This window comes from Xiphophorus couchianus, chromosome 15, assembly GCF_001444195.1.
Source record: "Xiphophorus couchianus chromosome 15, X_couchianus-1.0, whole genome shotgun sequence".
Taxonomy (NCBI): domain Eukaryota; kingdom Metazoa; phylum Chordata; class Actinopteri; order Cyprinodontiformes; family Poeciliidae; genus Xiphophorus; species Xiphophorus couchianus.
In genome coordinates, this window is record NC_040242.1 from 13,525,321 (window position 1) to 13,550,004 (window position 24,684).

The following is a 24,684-nucleotide window of genomic DNA, read 5'->3' on the forward strand; positions in this document are numbered from 1 at the left end:
TTCATTAAATTAATATTGGTTTTTTGGGGGGCGGGGGTTAAACCCCACAAATATACTAATTTCCCTTTTTTGCAGGTTTTAGCACCTCTCCACACAGTCTAGTACCAGTGAATATGGTAATATTCTTTGCAAGGCTAACTTTTTTATGTATTAAAAATGATGGTTCATTGGTTTTATGTATTATTCCAGTTTTCTAAGAACCTGAATTTTATGTTCAAAATTCAAAGAAAAATCATGCTGCATCCCCCTGTGTAATGTCAGTGATGATCGTTGTTTGGGGGTTTTTTGTAGATGCACCCATATACAGTTAAGTCTTTTTATAATAGTAGTCAGGATATGCTCCATGTTTCGGTAAAGCTTCCCATGTCAGTGTTGAAGGTTTGTGTGTTATTCCAGAGAATAGTATTTAGAACAGTTAAAAATTAACTGTCAATATTGTGTGAGAATCTAATTACCGATTAAAAATCACATGATCTGTGATCGCATAATTTTTAAAACTTAGCTGAAGCAATTTCAAAACATACATTCATTTTCAGGCCTGAAAGCAAATTATGTATTGAAAAAAGAAGTTCTCATTTTGTAAAATGCATTAACAGTATTTTTTTCATTTGTTTATTTATTCATTTAGGTTATTTTTCACAGATATCAGTCTACCAGTTCAGAAAGGTTAAAAAGCAAATAAGCTACAATACCAAGCTTGGGCTGTAAGTGGCGCTCTTTGCCGACAGAAATTTTGATTCCTTTCATGAGGGCTCACAGTTAACCTCATAATTGCATTTAAATACATGCTTCTGTTCATGTAAGAGGAATTTAAGCATTTAATGAACTTTCAAAAAAATAGGATAAGTCCGGTTTGTCTGCAATTACACATTTTAAAATGACAGACGATACCAAAATGTTGCACTTGACTTAAAACTATTTATTGATCGCACATGTTCTGAGTTAAACGTCATGAATGTTTTCATTGTAATCTAATTTTTGCACGTTGAAAATTGTCACATTTTTATGTGCCTTAAAACGTCAATCACGTTTTAATGCAAACATACTTAACAATTTATGGGAAGAGTATGAATATTGCAGACGGAGAAGGGAGAATTTGATAAAAGTGAGCCTCTCCACTCCAAAGATATTAACATAAGTTTTCTTTTTCTAAGGTTTTTCACTTCTTTCTATCCTTCCTACATCAAGGAGCTGTTTTTCCAAGACTGTGAAGGTTAACTAGATAACTGTAAACCATAATGTGTGTCATAAAAGACTGACAAACCCTGTTTCAGGAAAGATAGTCGTAAAATGCAAGTATGTTGCCTAAAACGAGGATGTGTGAAGTCAATAGTGTACAGTGGGATAGTACATTGCTATTTAAAGTTTAATGGTAGCACACTTTGACATTACAAATGAATAGCATTTTTTTTTTAAATAGTCATAATATATTAAACAAGAAGTTAACATTTATTAACATTAACTATGTTAATAAATAACAATAATAATGTTAATACACATAATTATAAAATATTAATTTAATTTTCAAAAGTGTGTTAGAGTAGTTTTTCTGATTTGTTCTTTTTTGTAGATTTTTGTTTATAATTATTTTTAGTTGATTCTTTGAATGTTTTGATAATTACTCCCTCTGGTTTGGGAAGCTGTGCAGCTGGGAGGGTTTTTGCTCTCACTTTTTGAGTTTTGGACAACGGATGTGTGGCAACAGTGTACTGTATTCTGGGAACAGCTGATTAGCATCTCAAAAGTTCAAAACCACTTGAACTGTGACCCCAAATCCTAGTGGAGTTGAAAAGGAAGCTACATGGATGCAGAGCACAACCAACAAGCGGCGAGGAGAAAATTCAAACCATCTCAAAAGCACATGTGGGGAATCATTGCATGTGAACAACAACAACCAATAGTGTCATCCAGGACATGTTGCTGTGGAACATCATCTCTGCTGCAGGTATTGAGCAGTTAGCATGATAGCCGACTGTCATTCAAAACAATCCTCAGTCAGAGGCGATTTCAGATTGCTTGCGAGACTGGCTGCTACCTGCACATAGCATCATCATTCACAGCGACTCATTTAACATACTTGGATTACACGAGTTTGGAAAACAGTCAATATACCCTTTGAAGTAAATACAGTATTTTTTTTAAGTGAATTGAACTGAATTTACTTTTCTGGTGTTTATCAATCGAAGTATGTAGCGTAGCACATAGGCCTGTTTGGTAAAAAAAAGAAACAAACTTCATTCAAATCCTAATTTCTTCTTTCTTTTTTTTCTTCTTTTCTTTAGGCAAATTAACTTTATTTTTTAAGACCGACGGAAATACTTTGGGTAACCCACGGAGCTTGACTCGGAGCTGGAGACGCCCATTTTCAGTCGGCGCCCGCCCCGGCTGCTGGAACGGTTCCTCCTTCTCTACGAGCGTTGATTGTCAGCCTGGATGTCGATCCCCGCCGCTATTCCACCGCAACAGGTAAATTATTAAACGTCATTTTACTGCTTAAAAAAAAAAGGGAAAGGAAAGGAAAAACACCACATAACGTAGCACCTCTTCCAATTAGTTGTCGTGAATGTGATGTGGATTTTTTTTTTAATGATTATTCATTAAACCTGTTCCTTTGAGGTAGGTGGGATGTCCTGCTTTTATTAAATGAAATACGGAGCCTAAAAGCGATGCGGCGACGCGCATTAACGCCGTGGGTTGATTTGCTGCAGTGGACCTGCCGTCCTGACAAGATGTGGGTTTTATGAAACCTGTCCTGAAAAGCGACCTATTGTCTGCGTTTGAGAGAAGGGAGCACACCATATGGCTACAAAAATAAATAAATAAAAATGTTTCCTGTAAATGACAAACTTAAAATTAAACTTCCTAAGTCATAGTCTGTTGGCTGCAAAAACGCGATTTTGTTGTCTGATGAGGGCTAAAGGGGATTAATACTTTAAGTGATTTTCAACTAATTATCTTGAGATGTCGTGTCACATGACATCACTGTTTGAAGACAACACATCTCCTTCTGGAGGTTAATAATCCCGTTTCCCGAGAAAGAGACTCAATTTGACGCCGACAGTGACCTGGTAAATCATTAAATCCAGATTTATAAAGGAGGGAAAATACACCTGAAGCGTAGCCTGTTTATTTATTTTGTTATAGTGCGGTAGTTGTATCTATTATCTTACTGCTGTATCCCTTTGCAGCACCTGACAGGTAAGCTTGTCTTCAGATGAGAGCCTATTTTCAATACTGAACTTGACAACTGGAACAAATTAAGCTGTTTAGGTAGGCACACTCACTGCAGTGGAGAAGACGAATTATAGAGATAGCTTACAGTGTGTCTTGTGTGTGTGTGTGCGCATTGGTTCTTTTGCTGCTTGGAGGTTTTCTTTGCTGAAGTGGCAAAGTCCATTTAAACCGCAGCAGTTGTGACATCTGGCCCAATCTCAGCTGAGGCTGTTAAATATCCACCTGCCAAGACATGACATAACCACAGAGCCTTGCAGGAATATTCATACTCTGACATGTGACAGGCCAACACAAGTAGAGCAATATTGTAAACTGGATGACTGGATTGTTTTCTGTATTTTTTCCCCTGGCCATTTGTATTTAGCCCCTCTATGTCAAAACTTTACAAAACCATTTACAGCTAGCTGCAAGTCTCCAGCGGCTTTACACATAGGAACACTGAAACAACTCTCTTATTCTTTGTAAAAGAAACGTCTTCAGTTCAGTAAGATTAAATCTGTGAACATCGCCTTTTCTGGGCCACAAATTCTCAACTGGACTTTATTCATAAACATAAATACGCTTTAATCCTAACCATTCCATTCTAGTTCTGGCTGTATGTTTAGGATTATTTTGTTATTGAGGCACTTTTCTGAGATTGCCCTGAAATGATCTCACACCATCTAACCTTCAACTCTAAACAGTTTACGTGTCTTTGTTGAAGAAAATCACCTCCTCTGCATGTTGCAGCTACCGCCGTTTTTCTCTGGGAAAAAGATTTCTCTCCTTGCCCTGGCCAGACAGTGTTGATGGACTGCCATGTCTTATAACCCGTGTGACGCTCTTAATATTTTCATATGATGGTAAATGATTACACTGCATTTAATTTATGAGTATCAGAGATTATACAGGAATTAAGGTCACACTTTTTGTTATCTGTTCAAAAATCTTGGAAACAACCTAGCATTTTTGTTGCTTTTCACAAACATCTTTGTGTTTTTCCACCACATAACATTCCAGTGAAACCCAGTTGATGTCTGTAGTTGTAATGTGACAAAATGTGGAAGAAGGGATTGAGATTTTTTGCAAGAGGTCATACACAAGTCCATTGTCCATTTATTGTGGTCATACAAGTGGCCAGAAAAGGACTTTCAGTGTCAAGTTTTTTCTGACATTTTCATATAAATATATATGGACATAAGTACCAGTTAATTTGACCTTAATCTTAAGGCAACAAAACTAAACTAAACAAAAATAAAAACAACATATAGAAAAACCGCTGAGGTAGGACATGCTGTTATGTGTATTGGGGGGGATGGAGAATCTTATGTTAAAGAGAAAACAGTTATTTATTGAGTTGACCTGTAACTGTGACATAAAGATATGAATGAGTGTCCTAGCAGAAACGTCCTGGATTTTACCAGAACAGAGGAAGACGTATATGTCTGTGTGTCTGTGCATCCATCTGCTCTTGTGAACTGGCAAAACACACAGTGCTTACACTCACACACACGCGCGCCCCCACGCACACACCCACACACACACTGGGGTCTTTATTTCCACAGTTCCGCAAGGCTTCCTGGACTGTGTCAGCCAGAACAGGCCCCTCTTCTGTGCTTGCAGGGTGTGTTGGACACACTCGTGCACACAGGCCGAAGCATTGATATGCCACATCCATCTAGCCTGGAGTGGTGCACACAGGTGTCAATCAGCATGCTGGTTAGAGTGAAAGGATCTTTGATTTGTTCGTGACCTCTGTGTGATGGGCCAGGAAACAAATCCACTATCCCTCTTTTGATATACCCAATGCCTCAAATCCAGCTTGGAAACTGTTTATATAGAAAAAAAATCTAAACACAGCGAAACACGTTCTGTTGATATAAAGGGTGTCTTTGTTTCCTTTTGTTGATTCATTATTGGATCTATCCAGGATATGTCCTGTTTAAACAGTGAAGGCTGTCTTCCATAGCCAACAGGAGGTAATATACCTCACACACTTCAAGACATTCAAGTGTTTGTGCATGAGGGCGGATAAGTGTACTAAATACTACGTGAGTTTGCATACGACAGTTAAAGGCACACATAAACAGCACATCCAGGTATTTTTTTTTTTTTGTATGTGTGTGCTTTACAAAAGTATTGTAAAAAAAATTTCAAAACTGCATCTTAGTATGATTTTTATGTGGGGTATCAGTGTGTGCATTATTGATGTCACAGAAGATTGTCTGGAATGCAAGAATTGCTGGCTTATATATTAAGTGTCATAAATTCACAGTTTGCATGTCAGAGTGCTGTTTAGCCTATTGCACTCGCTGCAGTAAATATACACACCTCACATAGATTAAAGTGTTTCAAAAATGATACTGACATAACAATGTTTACCAACAGTGTCACAATCACATGGTTTTGTAATGTTGAGCCCCAGTGATGAAGCAACATAGTAGTGCACCATTGTGGACTGGATGAAAAAGGACAGCTTGATTTCAAAATAATCTGTAATCTCTTCCCATTTTTCCAGGTTTATTACTGGCAAGAGTCTTTTTTAGAGGAGTCTAACTTTGGTCAGTGGCGTGACAGGAATTGACCAGGGTCACCTAAACCAACCCCGTTGCAAATATACATTCGAATTCAAAGTTTCACATTCAAGTCTACATCCCAAACTCAAACCTAAACTGCCTCAATTTGAAGCAATTCTTACAAAAAAAGCCTGAATTGTGAATGTTTCCTGAATTAATTAAAAAAGCTTAATGGGTTTGTGTTCTCTCATGCTTCTAATTTATTTTTAGAATTTTATTTTGAAACGGGGTCTGTGCCTTTTCCTACGCCATGAACAGGTTTGTCCATAAATGACTCCATAGATTAAATCAGGAGCATGCAGGGACTTAAGCCACAATGAGTGGTTTAGTGCTCTTAAGTAAGTGGCAGAGCTGGTGTGTACAGACAATATTTTATATTACGAAATAATTGCAGTGTCCCCTGTAGTCACACATTAAAAAACAGGAAAGACAAATTTAAGCAAACAAAAGGGAAAATCTCCCTTTCTTTTCTAAATTGTGGTAGGGAGGGGGATCCTGGACAATTGCTGAAGAATAAACCTGAATTAATAGGAAGGAAAAGATTAAACGTTTGAATCTGAACTTTGGAGGATTTTATTATTTTTATCAATTGTGCCAATTTTCTCCTGACAGAGCTTTGTAAATATAACCTGCACTTTCTGCAGCCATGAATCCACATTGGTTTCTGCTACAGGCTTTATAAGGACATTTTTTTACTTTAGTAACATTCATACATTTTCATCCTAGCCACTTGAGTCTAAGCCTCTGCTTATTTTTCCTAAGCTCTGCATGATGAGTAAGGTAGCAATAGAGGTACCAGCACCGTCTGACTGTCAGTCAGTAGTTAGCTACATTTAACTCAGTGCCTCAGGTAATGTTTTCCATGAAAATAAGACTCCTTATTATCCAGTGGCCTCTCCTTACCCTCTGTATCCACATAAACATCTCTCTCCATTACGTCACAGTGATGACGCTCTGTTATTAAAGCAGCTTCTCTCTGCTGCTGACCAGCCCACATATTTTTTCTGACAGACTGGGAGCTTTTAGTGCAAAGAGTCATAGCAATGGTTCTGTACGTGTAGCCTTAAAAAAGAACTAGCTTACTTAAATTTGTTGCATCATTAAAAACCAAAACCAAATCCATTTGAATTTGACAGCAGAGGTTTTATTTTATGTCATTCTTCTTCCAAGAATAAAAGGGAATTGAGATTTGTAAACCAGTAGGGTCTCAACCACAAAGGTTTGGAATAAACCAAATTCATTGCTGTCAGCTCCTTCCAGGACTGAAGTTTTGTAAAACATTGACCTGGCAGTTTTGATGTTAAATTTTATTCACTCCCCAACCCAAAGTGTTAATTGTTATTTTTAGTTTCACTGAAAATGTGTCTAGTCATTCTAAAGTGTTTGCAATGGGGGAAAAAAGGTAATTTTTTCTAGACTTGAAACATTTAAGAGCTTTTTCTCTCTGTTACTGTACAGGGACCAAAAACATAGACTAAATCCCTTCAAATTGTTTTAGTTTTCATGTAGGCATTGTAGTAACAGCTATTAGATGGGTAATTAGTGGCTGTCTGCTGGTGCCTGCAGTCGGCTGCTCACCAAACATGATGCTTGGCGCTAGGTGCTCTTTCATTTCACACATGATGAGTGTCCACATTCTTTCATAACCGGAAACACACTCTAAAGGCTTTATATGTCGAGAGCAAGGGGAAAACCTGGTTGCCTTTCTTCAGCTTGCTAACCAGCTACGCTCAGCAATAGCTGTGTTACTCAATGCAGTTTAATAATCAGTAGAGATGGAGAAAAGCATTAAACTGTATGAGCCGGATGATGGGGAAATTTGCTCGGTTTTTCTAACTGTGACCTTTTAAATTGTTGACATACCTTGATGCTGCTTATGAATTCTGTGCTTTTTTTCACTTCTCTACCGATTTATCACATTTCTAACAATGAGTGATGTTAGTTTAACAGAAAATGAACGGTTGGCTTTTACCTAAAATCCAATACAACCAGGAAATAGGTGGATTTTTGAGGTATTAGATGCAACGCATGTGAGACAAACTGAATTATCTCTGTCTCCAGCTAAGAGGTTGGTGCTTACGAGTTTTTGTTTTGTTTTTTTTTGCTGAAGCCACATCTGTCAAAATAAGCAAAATAAAATAAGTAACACACAGACACAAACCAAAGCAGCCTGTTTCTCACACACCATCACTTCAGCAGCCTGTCTTCTGTTGACATCATCTGTCTCTGTTTTCTCTCTTCCCTTCCCATCTGTCCTTTTGCCATTATCATCCTTATTAGCCATTCACTGTTTTTCCATTGCATTTCTGGAAAGTGATTGGTTTTGTCTTACTTTTTTCCTCCCCGTTTTTCAATATTTTTCTCCTTCGTTCACCCCAAACAGATTCCTACACTTCTGTTACTTTGTGACTCACACACAATCACACTCGGATCTCTGTCTTTTTTTTCTGCAGATGTCTGATAGCTAGCCAACTGAGTAGAGGACCTCCCTCTCTGCTGGGAGCCTTCCACCTGCAGCCATGAATGGTGAGGACACAGTTTAAAATCTTGTGCATGATGTGCATCTCTATTGAAAAAACATAGGGATGAAGAAGTAAATAAAATTACACTCAACAGATATGAGGGTAGGTATTTCAGGGCCTATTTTTAATATTATGATTGTTTATTTATCGTTCAGGTCATCAAGACAAAGTAGTTCATTGATTTGCTGCCAGTAACAATTACTTGTCTTTGTACTATGTTGGGCTACTGTAGCTTATTGGTATGCATTCAGGGATAAAAGGTCTTATAGGACTTATACTAAGTCCTTTTTTTTATTTTTTGTTTATTCATGAAATTGGTCTTATAGATGCTTAATATAAGTCCTATAAAAGGTCTTGTAGGACTTACACTAAGTCCTTTTTTTATTTTTCGTTTATTCATGAAATTGGTCCCATATTAAGTTTTCAATTTGAACAACTTTAATTGCTTTTGGGTAAAATATAAATTTTTTGGTCTCTATTCCCTGTACTGAAACCTTTGTTTTGTTGTCTTTAGACATGGCTTAAATTTTTTTTAGACTGATTATGATCTAAGTTGCTACATATTGGGGGAAAAAAATGTGCAAAACTTAGTTTTCCTCATACTATTATTACTGTTATTTTCCATTCCATGAAATAGCACAGGAAGAAAAGAAAAGCAGTTTGCATTTCTGTGCTCTCACTGAAGCAGTTTCTCAAAGTCAATTCCTCAACCACGTGGACAGTATCCAGCAAGCCTTTAAAAAAACACACACACGCACAGGTAACTTGGGTATCTAAAACGCTGCAGTGTGCAGAGACTATTGATCCACCATCTGGAACATAAACCAATGAGTCTCAGGTGAAGTGTTTGATATGTAAATATTGAGGAAAGCCTTGCTGTGTTCTCCTCCATAGACGGGAGCGGTACACTCAGGGGACAGACTCGAGTATCTCCCAAGTGAGGACATTACAGTACCTAGACAACAGCACACAGGCCAACAAAGGGAAAAGTCAGAAGGCAGAGACCATGTGCAACAGCTGCTGTGGAGGCGAGATGCGGTGCAGGTGCTTTAAATTCAGCTCCAGTGATGTTGCTATAGAAGCCAATCTATATGTGTTTACAGTGGTGCTTTAACTGTTATTAGTTCATTTCATGTCAGTGGTACTGGTGAGACCTCTGATCTGAGGATTTATTATATCTGAGCCGCTTTAGTGAAGTTGTTTTAAATGCACTGAAGAAAACAGATAACAGTGGAATTAATAAATTGTAATAGTAGAGTTCAGTATCTTCCACCATGCCTGCCTTTTAGTCAGCAAATCCCTGTTCCCTAACTATACAAAACTGTCTGTGAAATTCCGGAAATATAAAACCAATTGCCTTCAGAAGTTAACAAAAGGAAAATAGAGACAATCTGGATACATTTTGCATAAATGCAGCTGTTGTGTGAAGGCCTCAGAGGTTTGTTAGAGAACATTAGTCGAGAGGTCAGGGACTAAGTTGTAGACACATTTAAGATGAATGTGCACTCCACAAATCTGACCTTCCTTAAAGATTGATTATAAAAAGTCTTTATTTATTTATCTTTATTTTATCACAAATTAATACTCAATCACCAGTATTAATTTGTGAGCAATAATGTAAACGTTAATTCAATGACATTAGCTGCTGGAAATTAGACACAAGTGTCACTGAGTCTTTCTCTTTGCGCTGGATTTATTACGGTAGCAATGCATAAATCTGGCATGTTTTCATGTGGCCTATCATAGAACATCTATAGGTCTCCAGCAGCACAAATGTCAATCCGTAGTGGCCTCTTTTGAAGCTTTGCACTGTCCCAGTTACTCACAGACCATCAGGCCTGCTCTGATACATGCAGCGTGGCGACTGACAGGCTGTGGATGTGGCCATGCTAGCTGCATGTCCCAGTGGCCCTGTGCTGAATGTCTTTTCATTTGCAATAACTCCAAACGGGGGGCTGGTGCAGCCATCCAGACAATGTGGAGAATACTCACATCTTTCTATGAGATTAATTACTTTCTTATTGTCTACAGCAGCTTTTTGCTGAAGATGCCAAAAGTAGGCCAGGCTCTCTGAGTTGCTATAGCATCAGCTTTGTCAGGGGGGAAAAAAACGCACACCTGAACAGCTGTTGCTGCTGTGGTTTAGGGCAGCTTGTTTAGACAGAAATACCAGATTGTGGACAAGTTGTCTGCTTTTTGCTCACAACACTTTTTTTGGCTGCTTTTTGTGCTGCTATTAAATTCCAGATTTCTAAAGTGATATTCCTCGTCCAAGACTGTGTATAGCTGCCACAGTCTTGTAGGTTGTTTGGGTTTGTTGCCAGGGTGGAAGTTCCATCATGGGCAGGGTGGCATTTCCTGGGTTTGTAGAGTAAATTACAGCCTAGACACCATATCTCTGCAGATATGCACCCACAGTGCTTCTGCTCTTCTTATCTAAGATGATAAAACATATTTTTTCTAGCACATAGCTGGCACATCAAAATTATCAGCCTAAGATCAGTGTGTGCGACACTGCAATCCCAAAGGAACGCTTGGACGCTGTATTTGCTCGGCAAACGTATCATTCTCTGTATACTGGTAATATATTCAGCCTTAGATCACAGTTCCGTTGTCCCCATGAAGCTAGAGCTCAAAGAGAGCTTTAGCTGTGGACATTGTAGCATTGGAAAAGAAAGAGATTAGTGACAAAAATGCAACTTAATTGCAGTTGATACTGTCATTGCAATCATGTGTTTTCTTAAACAAATTAGAGGTAACTTTTTATCCAGTGCTGCTAACAGGTCACCAAAACCATCAACAATATTTTTATTTGCAAGTATTAATAAGGAAATTATGTAATGTCTCTTATATTTAATTGCCATAGCATAAAAACATTTTCATTATATTTCTTTGGCGAAACCTTTGAAGGACCTTGACCACAATCATTTGCCTCAATATTCAATATCGGCTACTGATGTCTGCCCATTGAATGTATGTTACAATTCATAGAACACATGAATAATAATCTGGCATAATTATGTCTTAAAGCAGAATAAAAGAAAGATTAGTGTCTCCTGAATTCAATGTTTAAGATGAGAAGCCCATAATGTTTTACCAGTTTATCCATTCTGTTGGTAAAACATGTGAAATTCTGAACTTTCCATAAAAGAACGAACACTGGTTAAAAACTGGTTTCAATATGAAGCACTTAATCAGATTAAGTCACAACCTTGAATTTTTTATTTTATTTTTTTTTGCAAATGCTGCACACAGTTTCAGATGAAATTTACTCATTTTGTTTGCAATCTGCGATCACCATGGCAGCAGCGTTTGGCATCAGGAAAGCCCATCTGTTGAGCAGCAAGGGATGAAAGGTTTGAGAAGCCAGCTCAGATTGAGCAGTTCTTTTTTTAGCTGTCCCATATTACTGCTTCATTTATGTTTCAGTTGATTTAATGGTTGAATTATAATTAATACTCCTTAATGAGTTGTATCTGTTGCTTCACCAATATTTGTTTTTCTGCTGTTTGACAAAGTAGCAGCTCTGCTAGAAGTTGCTCTGCTAGACGTTTTTCTGCTTTGTAAAGACTTTTCCCCACAAGTCTTACAAGGCCTTAAAGGATTATTCACACCCTTTTTAAAAAACGTGTACATTTTGTGATGTTATGGCCACAGCTTTCAGTGTACTTTGAACACAAAGTATGCATTTTCAAGGGTATGGCTGTAACACTGTACCTGTCCTTGTCTGCTTGTCTCCCAATCAGGTGAAATCTGTCCTCCGGCATGAACCTTTTTTTTGTGTGTAATATATTGTTTTATTCTCACAGAAAACAATAGTGAAATATTTTAAATGTGAACTGGTGTTAGAATTTACATTTGCATTAATACATACTGAAGGCAGGATGTTTCAGTGAGAGCAGAGTGAGTGGGGTGAAAAGTAGCTGCGTGGACACTTTTATAAATTAATAATCTTCAGTTGAAAGTTTGCTGAGGTTCCATTTGGAATACAAATTATGAAGGCATTATTGAATGGCAAATTGAATTCTGCGTGTGCGATGAAGTCAGTATAATCATTTAAGCTTTTTGAAGGTTTATCATTGGCTTTTGGTTGCTTGTGGTAAATAACCTGTCCTTGTATAGCGCTTTGTCAAGTCCAGAGGACCCCAAAGCACTTCACAGTACATCCAGTCACACGCACTGATGGTGGTAAGCTACAGGATTGTAGCCACAGCTGCTCTGGGGCAGTCTGACAGAGGCACCACTGGGCCCTCTGACCACCACCAGCAGCCGAAATGGGTGAAGTGTTTTGCCCAAGGACACAATGACCTTAGTTGAAATCTGTGTGACTTTTTATCTAACACAAAAGCAACAATTAGAATATTGTTGCTGCCAAAACCACATTCATGAGAGTAGCATCATGAGAAGTGAATGTAGTAAAGAACTAATCTGCTAAGATCCACGGGATCTAATACTGTGTGACAAGTTCTCAGCCCCTTTAAGAATCGCCTTTTTGCTCCTATATTTTCTTTCAGGTGGTTCCAACGTTTGGGCCATCACTCCAGAGGAGAGAGGGAAGCATGATAAACAGTTTGACACCCTCGCACCGATCCTTGGCTACATCTCGGGTAGGCTGCTCTAACAAAAAGGTTCAACACGTTGATCAGATAAAACAGTATGTCCACTGTCAGCTAAAGTGACCCTGCTTATCTCTTCATGATTCTGCTGGGATCTTTTTGCATTCCTGGTATTCCTTCATAAGTTTATTAGATACAGATAAAATCTCAACTCTTACGTAGAAGCTGTGCCTCCCTGCAGAACATCCTCAGTAATGCTTTAAAAAGCACAATAAAGAATCTGATGTGGTTACTCAGCCTCTGAGCTCCCAGGATGCTAGACTGATGTAATCTGATGCTATCAGTGAGAAGTTGGCTCAACGTTTCTCCCAGGAGACCGTCTGATACGGACACCAAAAGACAGAAACGAAAGCTGTTTAGAGTAAAAAACCAGGGGCCCCACGCTGTTTTGAAAAGTCTGGAATTTCCCTCATTCTTTTTCTAAGGAACAGGAGTACAGGCAATTTTAATGAATGCAATAGTTTTACACCGATTCATTTTCAGTTGACTGGTGTCACCACATCCGATGCTAATTTTAGTATTCTAATGATTTGTGCTGTGCGTTTTTACTTGCTGAAACAAAATAAAGTTATAGAAATCCACCAATGAGCTTTAAAGGATCTACAATTAGTCCAGCAACCTTCATTTCATATAGATTTTTTAAATAGAGTTACTCAAGTTAATCCAGATGCTTCAAAGGCAGTGGGCTTTATATCAGCCATTCATCCATAAATCCATTGCAGGTTCATTGAGGAGTAAGAGGCAGGGTGCATCCTTTGAGATCGCCACTCCATCATAGGAATCTATAAAGATATGTAATAATTAAAAGTTTGATCAGTGTTGTTTTATTATGTATGAAAGCTACAGACTACAAGGCTCAGCTACTTGCAAAGCAGCTTTAAAGTTACTCACAGTCAAATGTAGTGAATTTTGTTAAAACTGTAGAAACATTTTTGTGAAAATTTAAGTCTGGAATTAGGCAATCCAGCAGCTCCGGGATAAAGAAGCCTCCTTAGTATTAGGTCATAACGTTGTGGTTTAAACCATTTTTACATCTCATAAAAGATCTGTATCAGATTCCCATCTCTCAGCCCCCCTGTCATTGTTTGTCCACAGGGGAGCAAGCGAGGAAATTCTTTCTCCAGTCCGGCCTGCCGGCTTCTGTCTTGGCGGAGATCTGGTAACTAAAAATTCTGTAAATCGTCATCAGAATAAATTTTTTAGGCTGTAGCAACTGGGTCAGTGGGTCCAAGGCTTTGTGTTTTGCCGGCGTCAGTTTAGTTCATCGAGTTGTTTTTGACTTCCTGTTGAGAGCTCATTTCCTTCACTGCCTGCCACACCTAGTAAACTGTGTATATGTGTGTTGGGCGGGGGTGCAGGGCGAGTATTGAGTGTACTCTGTAATCAGAAGTGTGTGTGTGTGTATGTGCTTGTTGTTTTTGTGTAAAGAAAAATGTTGCTGGAATTCAATTCCACCAGCGCTTTGTTCCTTGTGTGACTTGCCTTTTCTATTGTCTCTCCGAAGGGGGAAACAAACCCCAGGAATAAACAGCTCACTGGACTCTATGCACCAGTTTTACCAGTTTCTCTCCTATAGGAACCTGGCTGACATGGACAGTGATGGGAAGATGGACAGATTGGAGTTTTCCATCGCTATGAAGCTTATTAAACTTACGCTTCAGGGCAGGAACTTACCCTCATCCTTGCCAGTTACCATGAAGCAACCTCCGACTTTAAACAGCAGCTCAAACATGTCTTCTTCAGCACGGTTTGGTAATATTCTTGAATCATGCACTGTATCTGAGTTTCACCTTGATTACCTGTAAAAAAAAAAAACATACAACATGAAAGTGACTCACTTTAACACCATGATGTCCGCATGTTTACCTGTGTGCTTCCTTTCTATAGGAATGGGATCCATGCCAAACCTGTCAGTCGGTCTTTCATCCATGCCAACTATTTCCACCATGCCCGTTCTAACACCCATGCTAGCTAATCGTCCTTTACCCTCTGTGCAACCCCTGGTGCCAGTGCCAATGACCCTGCCCTTGATCACCTCATTCGGGAGCTCTGGGCTCCCCAATGGCACTGTCAGCCTCCTCACCTCACCACTTGTTCCCAGCAATGCAGGTCGGTTCTACACTAGAACCATTCAGATCTTACTCTTGGACAAATCAAAGTTATGCTGACAAGTGGATTGGTAATGACTCAGATGGGTTGTACATCCAAAATATTGGGATGTGTCATCTATTTATTCAATTACTCTTACTAGATTTAGTATATGTAATAGCTATTTGTGAACAGCTCTGGAGACGTGGGCCACTTACCAGTATTAGGGCATATCGCGGTTTTGAAATGTTACAACTTTAAAAATGCTAAAACTGATGCCTCTCTCCTACTTGTTGCTGTGCACTGCCGGTCAACTGATTGGAATAAGGCAATAGCAATTTTTCCCTCAGTTACAAAATGGCAATTTAGAACAAAAATTAAAGTGGTATGTTTTCCTTTTCAATACATAGTGTTTTTACTTTGATCAAAGTGTCAAAATAAAAGTAACCTTGACATAATGAAATATAACACAATTTCAGCAACAGTAGCAATAATTGTTACTTTTCTGTTCTTAGTCAAAATAATTAGACAGTGTAGTAATTTTTGTTTTGTTTTTCAAGCAATGGCTTATGGTAGATACCCTAGCCAGGGCTAAAGCTAGCTGAATGGTAGTCTTAAATGTACAAACGAGTACAGAAAACAATGTATTTTTTCATTGGCAACAAGGCTAACACCAACGTTGTTGAGGGTTAAATGAAGCTTAATCTCCACTTTTTTTTATTCTTGTACAACATAGCTTTAGCAGCCTAGCACAGATTTCTGCTACATGACTTAGACAAGCTGCAGACTTAGTTTTCCAAACTAAGTCTACCATGAACCACAGATTCACACATCTTGGAAATCACATTAGTCCGGTGGCTGATGCGATGTAAGGCTAAAGCAAGGTCACATCGGAACTTTATTGGAAGTATGATTACATAAAATTAATTCCCGCTCATCATTTGGGGATGTTTCCTTTTAACTCAGCATAAAACAGTTTGTGGGTAACATGTTGGTAAGCTGGTGAAGTCCTTTAGAAACCATATGTTTCATAATATGTTTGCAATAAACCTAAAACAGAAAAACACAAACACTGCTAGATATTTGACTATATACTTTAAGCCATTTTTTATTGTGATCATTTGCAGTGAATAAAGGATACACCAACATTGTTGCACTTGTTCAGATCATGCTGCCCTACATCTTGGTTTAAGAACAAGCCTTTTCTAAAGAGCTTAAAAACAGTTTAGAAAAAACTGTATTTATTTATTTTTGCATCTCATGTGTCTCCTTTTGTTACTCTCTCATATCTTTTACAAGTTTCCCAATTATATAACCAGTTTGACTGGGAATTCACTACATTAGATCATTTAGGCCACTGCCTCTTTAAAGTAGTCCTGAAATCAACCATGAAAATGTATTTATTTTGAGCTACATGTCAATCTCCTTTCTGTTTGAGCTCAATGTACTCAGTCTATAAAATAGAAAAAGATAAGATTAGATGTGCTCAAAGTCAAGGACAACTGTAATTAAGAAAGTTTCCAGATTATTTTATACTATTTTATGGATCTTGCATTCTCTCTATCTGACTTTAAATATCAGTATTGAAACATTATCTTGATATTTGATTTCTTTTTTCCCAAACTAAAAATAAACTGCCCTATATACAGGTACTCCAATGTCAGGCTTTTCATCCCCTATGGCTTTTTCCCCATCTCCGGGTGTGTCAAAAGCCAACTCTCTTTTGGACCTTGGATCCAGCAGGTACGCCTATTTTATTATTATTATTATTATTATTTTTACAATACCATTCATCTCTATGACTGTGTGCAATGGTAAAACTGAAACATAAATATAGACTCAAATGTACCATATCTATGAAAAATTTTGTAGTCCCATCTGTGTAATTTACAAGCACCAAATTTACATTTTCTCATCGTGGGCATTCATTTCAGGCATTCGAAGTTAAATTGGAATTGTTCTTTACGCAGATGGATTGATTATAGAAAACTTTAATGAATTTCAAAATGATCTGGGTGTGCACATTCAAATTTATGTAGGATTTTCAAAATGACAAGAAATAAAAGTTTGAAATGTGTAATAAGTCTATATAAAGTATGAGTTACACTTTCTGAAATGAGATTTTCAACAAATTATTTGAAACATACTTGTATTTACTGCTTATTGTTTTAATCTCAAATTATTATCTCAACAATGTTTCTCCTGCAGAATATTTGACTTCAACTTTACATGTTTACGGCATGATAAAATACTGCAACAGCTACTTGTCAACTTCTGGCTTTTTGTGAAACATCAAATCTCTTCCTGGAATAGGTGTAGTGAGAAGAAAAGAAAGACGATGCTAGAATGTACAAAGGTTTTGTGTTAACCCAGATTCTTTGTGGCTATCTTGTAACCAAGTGACTCCTCCTGGCATTTTTGCGTGGGTTTGAAGAAAGGATAGAAATGGAACCTTCACTAATTTCACAGCTTCAAATAACATGATGTCTCTATAACCTCAAGTGTAGGCGGCAGGCTGTACGTAAGGTGCAAGTATGCAGGGAAAAAAAGTACAAGCTAATCCATATTTACCTCTTTCTGTATTACAAATCAAGTTTTCATAACACTGTATAATATGAAAACACATTTGTGGATATCCTGGATCTACTTTTTACTGTTTTCTCAAAGAATGCATTGGTTACCAAAGAAATTTTAGACTCAGTAATTTTCTCTGCTCCCCTCCCTGATTTGACCAGTGACAACATAGTTAGCCGTTTGTCACTGCTGAATGTTTTTTGAAGTCAGACATGTGTTGTGAATTTGCTCTATATCAGTAAACTGAATTGAATTTAGTTTGTGCCTTACTTTAGTAATGTTTTAAACCATCATTCATGTAAAATCCCTCTCTGGCTTAGTAAGAGCAAATAAAAAGCAGCAGGGAGCCTATCATTTAAAAGTTTGGGTTTGGATTGGAGCAGAAAAATGCTGACTTCCAATTTATTTTGTCTTTAGTTAAGAACTTGCAATATTATAAAATTTTGTTTTCTTCTTTTCTTTTTTCCTTAGTTCAAACTCTTCCTCCACCACATCACTGGCCAGCAACTCTCCAAAAATGGGTTCAGGGGACTGGGCCGTTCCACAGGCCTCGAGACTCAAGTACCGTCAGCAGTTCAATACACTCGACAAACTCATGAGCGGCTACTTGTCAGGTCGGTCCAATTAAGTGAACTCAAAGGTCTTGGTATCAATTGGCTGCTCATAAGTGGTCTAGACTGTTATACAGATACATATTTTATCCAAATTCACATTTTATGTATTGAGTGTGTTTTCTTTATTTTTACTTTGCAGGACCTCAGGTTAGAAATGCGTTGATGGCATCAAACTTGACCCAAACTCAACTGGCTACCATCTGGTACGTATGATGTCTGCTTTGTAATTCCTGCCTGGCGTTTCATCTTTAAAGTTCAATTTCTATTTTCTGGTATCACTATTTTCACTATTTAGTCAAATTTATTTCTCTCCGTTTTAAAACAAACAAGCTGGTTAAAGCAGTATTAAAGAAATCGTCTTAAGTTTCTTTCCTTCCTTCAGAAGTTGGGTTGGACGATTTGGATCAGATTTTTCTGCAAAACCGGATGCTGGTTTAAACATTTGTATTTGTCCAACAAACAAAAAATGGGCAACTGCAAATATACCAAGAAAAACTATTTAAAAAAAATTATGCCTATTATGGCACAATGTAAGCATTACTGTATATACAAATTACGGTGGCCGACAGGTGCAAATGCGCAGCAAAAGAGAAAACATGCAAACAAAAAAAAAACACGCGCACAAATTAAATGCGGCAAGCAAAAAGCGAACAAAATGCAGCAAACAAAAAAGAAAACACCCCCGAATGAAATGCAGCAAACAAAAAGAGAGACGCAAACAAAAAAAGAAGACACCCCCGAATGAAATGCAGCAAACAAAAAAGAAAACACCCCCGAATGAAATGCAGCAAACAAAAAGTGTTGAAAACGGAAGTGCTCCAGACCACTAAGGGGAGTCAAAGAAAATTGAGACCGAGCCCAGAACGGTATGACTGACACAAAGTCTATCACGCTACCCATAAATTATTCTGTTATTCTATAATATTATAAAAGACGGCGTATCTTTTTATAATATAAGTACGTATAGTATTTATACGTACTAAATATAGTTATATAGTACGTATAACTATATTTCTGAAAAGAAATATAGTTATACGTACCTTTACTTTCTTTCAAATTTCTTTCTCTGAATCTTGCATCTGGTCCCATAGAAATGAATACTATTTTCTTTGACTCCCCCTAGTGGTCTGGAGCACTTCCGTTTTCAACACTTTTTGTTTGCTGCATTTCATTCGGGGGTGTTTTCTTTTTTGTTTGCGTCTCACTTTTTGTTTGCTGCATTTCATTCGGGGGTGTCTTCTTTTTTGTTTGCGTCTCTCTTTTTGTTTGCTGCATTTTATTCGCTTTTTGCTTGCCGCATTTAATTTATGCGCGTGTTTTTTGTTTGTTTGCATGTTTTCTCTTTTGCTGCGCATTTGCACCTGTCGGCCACCGTAACAAATGCTTTAGAAATGAAATGCACCCATAATAAAGTTGGCTAACCAATGTGTAAAACAATCTTTTATTATAGTAGGACGATCTAAGTAATGTTAATTTTAAAAAATCACACATTGAAATAAATAATTTTAACTGTCCATGTCAAAAAATGAATATAAGTAACATTTTTAAATTGTTCTTTTTTAATCTGATCAGAATTTTCTGAAACTTTTATCAATCTGTGACTTCCTGTTTGATGGGGTATAAATATGAGGGCTTCTTTAATAGGCAAAAAAATACAAACATACCATTTAAGCAAGGCAGATTTTTATTAAGTTCACCTTTACACCACACCAGAGAGGAGAACATTAAAAGTCTATAAGCAGTTAAATGTCCAAACCTGCTATCAGATTCTCTCTACACGTCCAGTCTGTTTGTTTTTGAGAAATATGTAAGAAAAAAAAAAAGTATCTTAGTGCATCATATCTCAAACATAAACTTGTGAAGTTTGCCAACCTCTGATTGGATTTATAACTTGAACTTTGTGCTTTGGTCAGATTTGACTGTATTTGAGATTTTTGGCAACAAACACCACAGGTGTTTAAAAAACGCCTTTAGAGAATGTTTGCCTTCTGTTAAGTGCAGTGGGGGTCTATGATGCTGCGGGACCGTCTCTCTTTCAAATTATTGATTATATGTTACATGCAGAAGTTAAGAAAATACTTTACAATTATGTGTCATTTGTGCACAGGAGCCTGGCAGATGTTGATAAGGACGGTCAGCTGCGGGCTGAGGAGTTCATACTGGCTATGCACCTGGTGGACATGGCGAAGACTGGACATCCACTTCCCCTCACTCTGCCTCAGGACCTGATACCCCCCTCCCTCAGGTAGAACAGAGGGTTTGGTTTGAATATGCAAAGACAAGCAGCTTAATACAGCAAACAAGGCTCCTCTTTTCATTTCAGAGGAGGAATTAAGTCCAGCGAGCTTCTCAATGGAACAGGACCCTACATAAGTCCAAGTTTAATAGACACAACAGAGATCGAACCTCCTCAGAAGAACAAGAGCAGTGGTGCGGCCATCTTCACGGTTCATGATTTTATTTGATTTTTTTAAGGTATCTTCTCTGGTCTCGTTACGTCTCTGGTTCTCGTCCCTTCAGTGTCCTATGAGGACAAGCTCAAGGAGAACTTTGCGCGCGGCAGTGCTGAGCTGGAGAAAAGGCGGCTGGCTCTGGTGGAGGAGCAGAGGAAGGAGAGGGAGCGCCGGGAGCGGGAGGAGAAGGAGGCCCAAGACCGGCGGGAGAGGGAGGCCAGGGAGCTGGAGAACAGGAGGAAGCTGGAGGAGGAGAGGCGGATGGAGCGGCAGAGAGAGATGGAAAGGCAAAGGGAGGAGGAGAGGCTGAGGGAGCTGGAGAGGAAGGAGGCGAGTGGGAGCCGTTTTCAGATGGACAAGCATCGAGATGCTTCCTTTTCGCTAACCGCCTGTTATTGTACATTCAGGCGGCGAAGCAGGAGATGGAGCGCCAGAGGAGGGAAGAGTGGGAGCGAGCGAAGTTAGAGGAGCTGGGAAGGAGAAAAGAGACAGAGCAAGAGGAGATCATTCGACTTAGGGCGAGAAAGAAGAGCCTCGAGTTAGAGCTGGAGGCAGTGGTGAGGCTGCGCTAATGTTGATGTATAAACCCCTCCTGGTCAAATCTGGTCAGTTTGACACCTAGTTTATTGTTTATCAGGGCAACAAGCACAAGCAGATCTCAGACCGTCTACGTGACGCTCAGAGCAAGAGGCGGATCCAGAAGGCCGAGGTGGACCTCATCAATCAGAAGAGAGACGCCCGCATTGCTGAGATCAACACTCTTCAGCTTGAGTTTGAGGTCCGAACCTTTCTCTGGCCTCTTCCAGCTCTACTCTTCTGTCAGTAATGGTTGTAAATAATACTATTATTTTTAGGAATGGCAGAGGAAGCTGTCACAGCTAGTTCCAGAGCAACAGCAACTGTCTGAGAAGCTGCGAAACATCAGTCTCAAGAAACTGCCCTGTGAGTCAGACGGCCGCAACATCCAGACACGACACGGGTGGCTGAATTGTCTCTGACCTCTGACCTGTGTTACGTAGCGGCCACTTTGACATCTCTCATGGGGAGCGCCGCAGAGTCGAGTGGGAACTGCCGCCGTCTCAAAGATCAGCTGGACATCCTGGAAAAGGAAACAACAGACAAACTGACCCAGATGGAGCAGTACAACAAGGAGCTCAAGGTCAGTGGTCAGCAGCGCACAGAGCTGAAGACTCTTCACTCAGGTTCAATGAGTTAACTCAGATGTTAGCATATTTCTCAAAGAAATCCAAAATAGATGCTACCTTTAATTTGCATCTCTTGTTGAGATTATTGCAAATCGGGTGTTGCAGTGTTGAACTTTCAAGTTGGAGCCAGAAATATTAAGGGATTTTCTTCAGGTTTTAATTGGAGATTTTTTTAGATAAATTCCTGAATAGAGGGTTTTGTATATTTTATTCAGTCCATTTTTAGGCTTACATGCAAAACATTATGTTGATGGAAATTGTCTGCAAATCACTCAGAAAACTCCATCCCTGCTATTATTGTGGGCAGTTTTGTGAGGAAAAACAATGCCTCTTTAAGGAATTGATGTCCTGAAGAAACAGGTTTTTCAGAGCAGTATTTGTGTTTGCCCATGACTGCATTGCAGTTGCCAAGAAAAGACAGCAAGATTCTATTATTTTATTTCATAATTACCTCAATAAATATCACAAAATACTATGATAAAAGTCAATATTGCCCATCCTTACTCTGCTGGGGTTTTTTTCTTACATCATTGTCATGCTCTGCTGGATTCATTAAGATTAGCTGCACAGATTTGTGGCCTGCGCAACCTTCCTGCTCATTGCCAGGTTTAAATGGTTTACCTCTTTTGTTTAATTACAAATTGTGTCCTTTTTTTCCCATATTTCCCACCACATTGACTGTGAAACGGTAGATTAAAAAATGCCTCTTGAGCTAAATGAAAAATAAAACAGCTGGATAAGATTTTGCAGCACAGAAAACCATGTCTTGAAATTATTTTTAAGAACCTACAGACTCAGAAACATATAATAGCTGCTAAACCATCCGTGGTTCAGTACAGGCGTAAAGTAGGGCCCTGTCACGGGCAAATGTTTATGTAATTCTCAGACTTGCAGCAGCATCAAAAATTGTCATCCTTCCTCCGTTCGGTTTAACGTAACGATTTCTTGACTGCTGTTGGAGCTTTTAACTCTTTGTCTTCTTCTTCTTTCTCTTTCTTGCTGCCAAACCTGGATCTTTTTGTACTTCATGTTTTTTTTAATGCATCCAATGTTCCATCTTTCTACTTCCTCAATCTTTTCTCATATCCTCCTTGAAATGATGTTTTTCCATCTTTTATTGGATTCACCCCATTTACTGTCCTTCGCTTTCACCGCCTCCGTCCACTTTTCTCCTCTATTTTCTTTTTTATCGTTCCGACTTGTGTTTTACTGCATAGCTTGGGGATATGGATGACTGCCTCCTGCGAGGCCTCCTCTCCCTGCTGGCCTGCCTCAGCCAGCTCTTCCTCCTCATCAAGGTCATCCCTCATCCTTTCTTTGCCTCCCACTCTATTATCTTTTTCGGCAACCCCTCTGAGCTGTCTTTTTTTTTTTTTCTCGGACATCTTCACCTCCTGTGTTCTCTCTAGCCACAATCTTTACTCTTTTCCCATTTTCATCCAACAATAACGTGTTTTTTTTTCTTTGTAAACAGGATGTTCCCTCAGGGTAAAACCCACGTACACACGCACAATGTTAAATTTGCTCCTTTTCTGTTCTAGAACGCATACACACAGCACATCCAAAATGTCTGCATGTCACTTTAAGTTTCCAAGTAAACACCAGTTTATGATGACTTGTAAATACAGAATATTAGTGGGATTTTACGTTGTTCTGAGAGAAATCCTCATGTTGTTGCCTGAACCAGGAGCTGCGGGAGAAGCAGACGAAGCAGCAGGCCGTCCTGGATGACCTGCACAGAGTCAAAGAGGAGAAGCTGAGGGAGCTGCAGAGGCGCATGGAGGAGGAGAGGGAGCGGAGGAGGAGAGAGGAAGCAGAAGCAGCAAGGTGAATCCAGTGATCTCTTAAATCAATCCCCGTCTGCATCTCTCCTGTGAAACCGCGCGTTTGTCACCTCGGCCGGGTTACGAAAACACGCTTTCATTCTTGCAGACTGGCGAAGCTGGAGGAGGAGAAACGCGAGCAGGAGCGGAGAGAACAGGAGAGGAGGGAGAGAGAGGAAGAGGAGGCCCGACAGAGGAGGCTCCAGGAGGAGCAGAGGGCCAGGCAGAGGGAGGAGGAGGAGAGAGAGGCGCAGGCTCGCCTCCGAGCGGCTCAGGAGAAGGCGCAGGAGGAGGAGAGGAGACGGAGGGATGAGGAGGAGAGGAAGAAGAGGGAGCTAGAAGAGGAGATGAAACAGAAGGAAATGGAGGAGGAAAAGAGGAAGAAACAAGAACAGGAGAGGGGAGCAGCCCAGCTGACCTCATACAGAGCCCTGTACTCCTTTCTCGGCCGCAACGCAGATGAGCTGAGTATAGATGCAGACTGTCTCATAGAGGTGAGAGACACACACTCTGCTAAATAAACGCTTCCCTCTGCCAGCAAGTGTCCCGAGCAGCAGCTCAAGCCAAAACATAATCGACCCTCTGAGAGGTTTTTCTCTCTTTTTGCATCTTATTTTCTCCAAACATAACATTGCTAATCCACCCCAAGAATCCACTACATCTTCCTGAAAGATTTTTTTGGTAGTGAATGACCAAAAAAAAAAAAGTATTTACTTTTCACCCAGTAACTTGTTTCACACTGCTTCTATTTTCAACAATTTTTTTGTTATGCTGTCAAATACAGACATGCTGCTTTAAAAACGTAAATAAATATTTGGACTCCGATTTTGGAGAACGGTTTGTCATTCTATCATTCTATCACAGTAATTTATCATTTCTAAGACTTTTGCAAGTAATTGTATTTCTGTATTTATGTAAAGATGAATATATATTTAATTTAAAATTTTCTTTTATATGCTATTGACCTATTTCTGCTCCGACATGTAGATTATCACTGTAA

The 24,684-nt window shown here is 39.0% G+C and overlaps 1 protein-coding gene across 4 annotated transcripts in view; it reads left to right on the forward strand.

Moving 5' to 3' along the window:
- The first annotated feature begins 2,340 nt into the window (after positions 1-2,340).
- Positions 2,341-24,684, forward strand: part of itsn2a (intersectin 2a) — a 35,603-nt gene continuing 13,259 nt past the window's right edge. For 2 of the 4 annotated variants that reach the window (XM_028040224.1, XM_028040227.1), the window contains exons 1-19: positions 2,341-2,466; positions 8,243-8,315; positions 12,826-12,918; positions 14,023-14,086; positions 14,504-14,679; positions 14,815-15,036; positions 16,665-16,758; positions 18,061-18,203; positions 18,343-18,406; positions 20,311-20,448; positions 20,527-20,633; positions 20,724-20,986; positions 21,064-21,213; positions 21,294-21,434; positions 21,511-21,598; positions 21,676-21,815; positions 23,079-23,159; positions 23,549-23,688; positions 23,794-24,178. In XM_028040224.1, the coding sequence (XP_027896025.1) occupies positions 8,309-8,315; positions 12,826-12,918; positions 14,023-14,086; positions 14,504-14,679; positions 14,815-15,036; positions 16,665-16,758; positions 18,061-18,203; positions 18,343-18,406; positions 20,311-20,448; positions 20,527-20,633; positions 20,724-20,986; positions 21,064-21,213; positions 21,294-21,434; positions 21,511-21,598; positions 21,676-21,815; positions 23,079-23,159; positions 23,549-23,688; positions 23,794-24,178 (2,496 nt within the window). In that variant the 5' untranslated portion in view covers positions 2,341-2,466; positions 8,243-8,308. The remainder of the gene's footprint in view (positions 2,467-8,242; positions 8,316-12,825; positions 12,919-14,022; positions 14,087-14,503; positions 14,680-14,814; positions 15,037-16,664; positions 16,759-18,060; positions 18,204-18,342; positions 18,407-20,310; positions 20,449-20,526; positions 20,634-20,723; positions 20,987-21,063; positions 21,214-21,293; positions 21,435-21,510; positions 21,599-21,675; positions 21,816-23,078; positions 23,160-23,548; positions 23,689-23,793; positions 24,179-24,684) is intronic. The other 2 variants (XM_028040225.1, XM_028040226.1) reach the window with 1 other exon arrangement.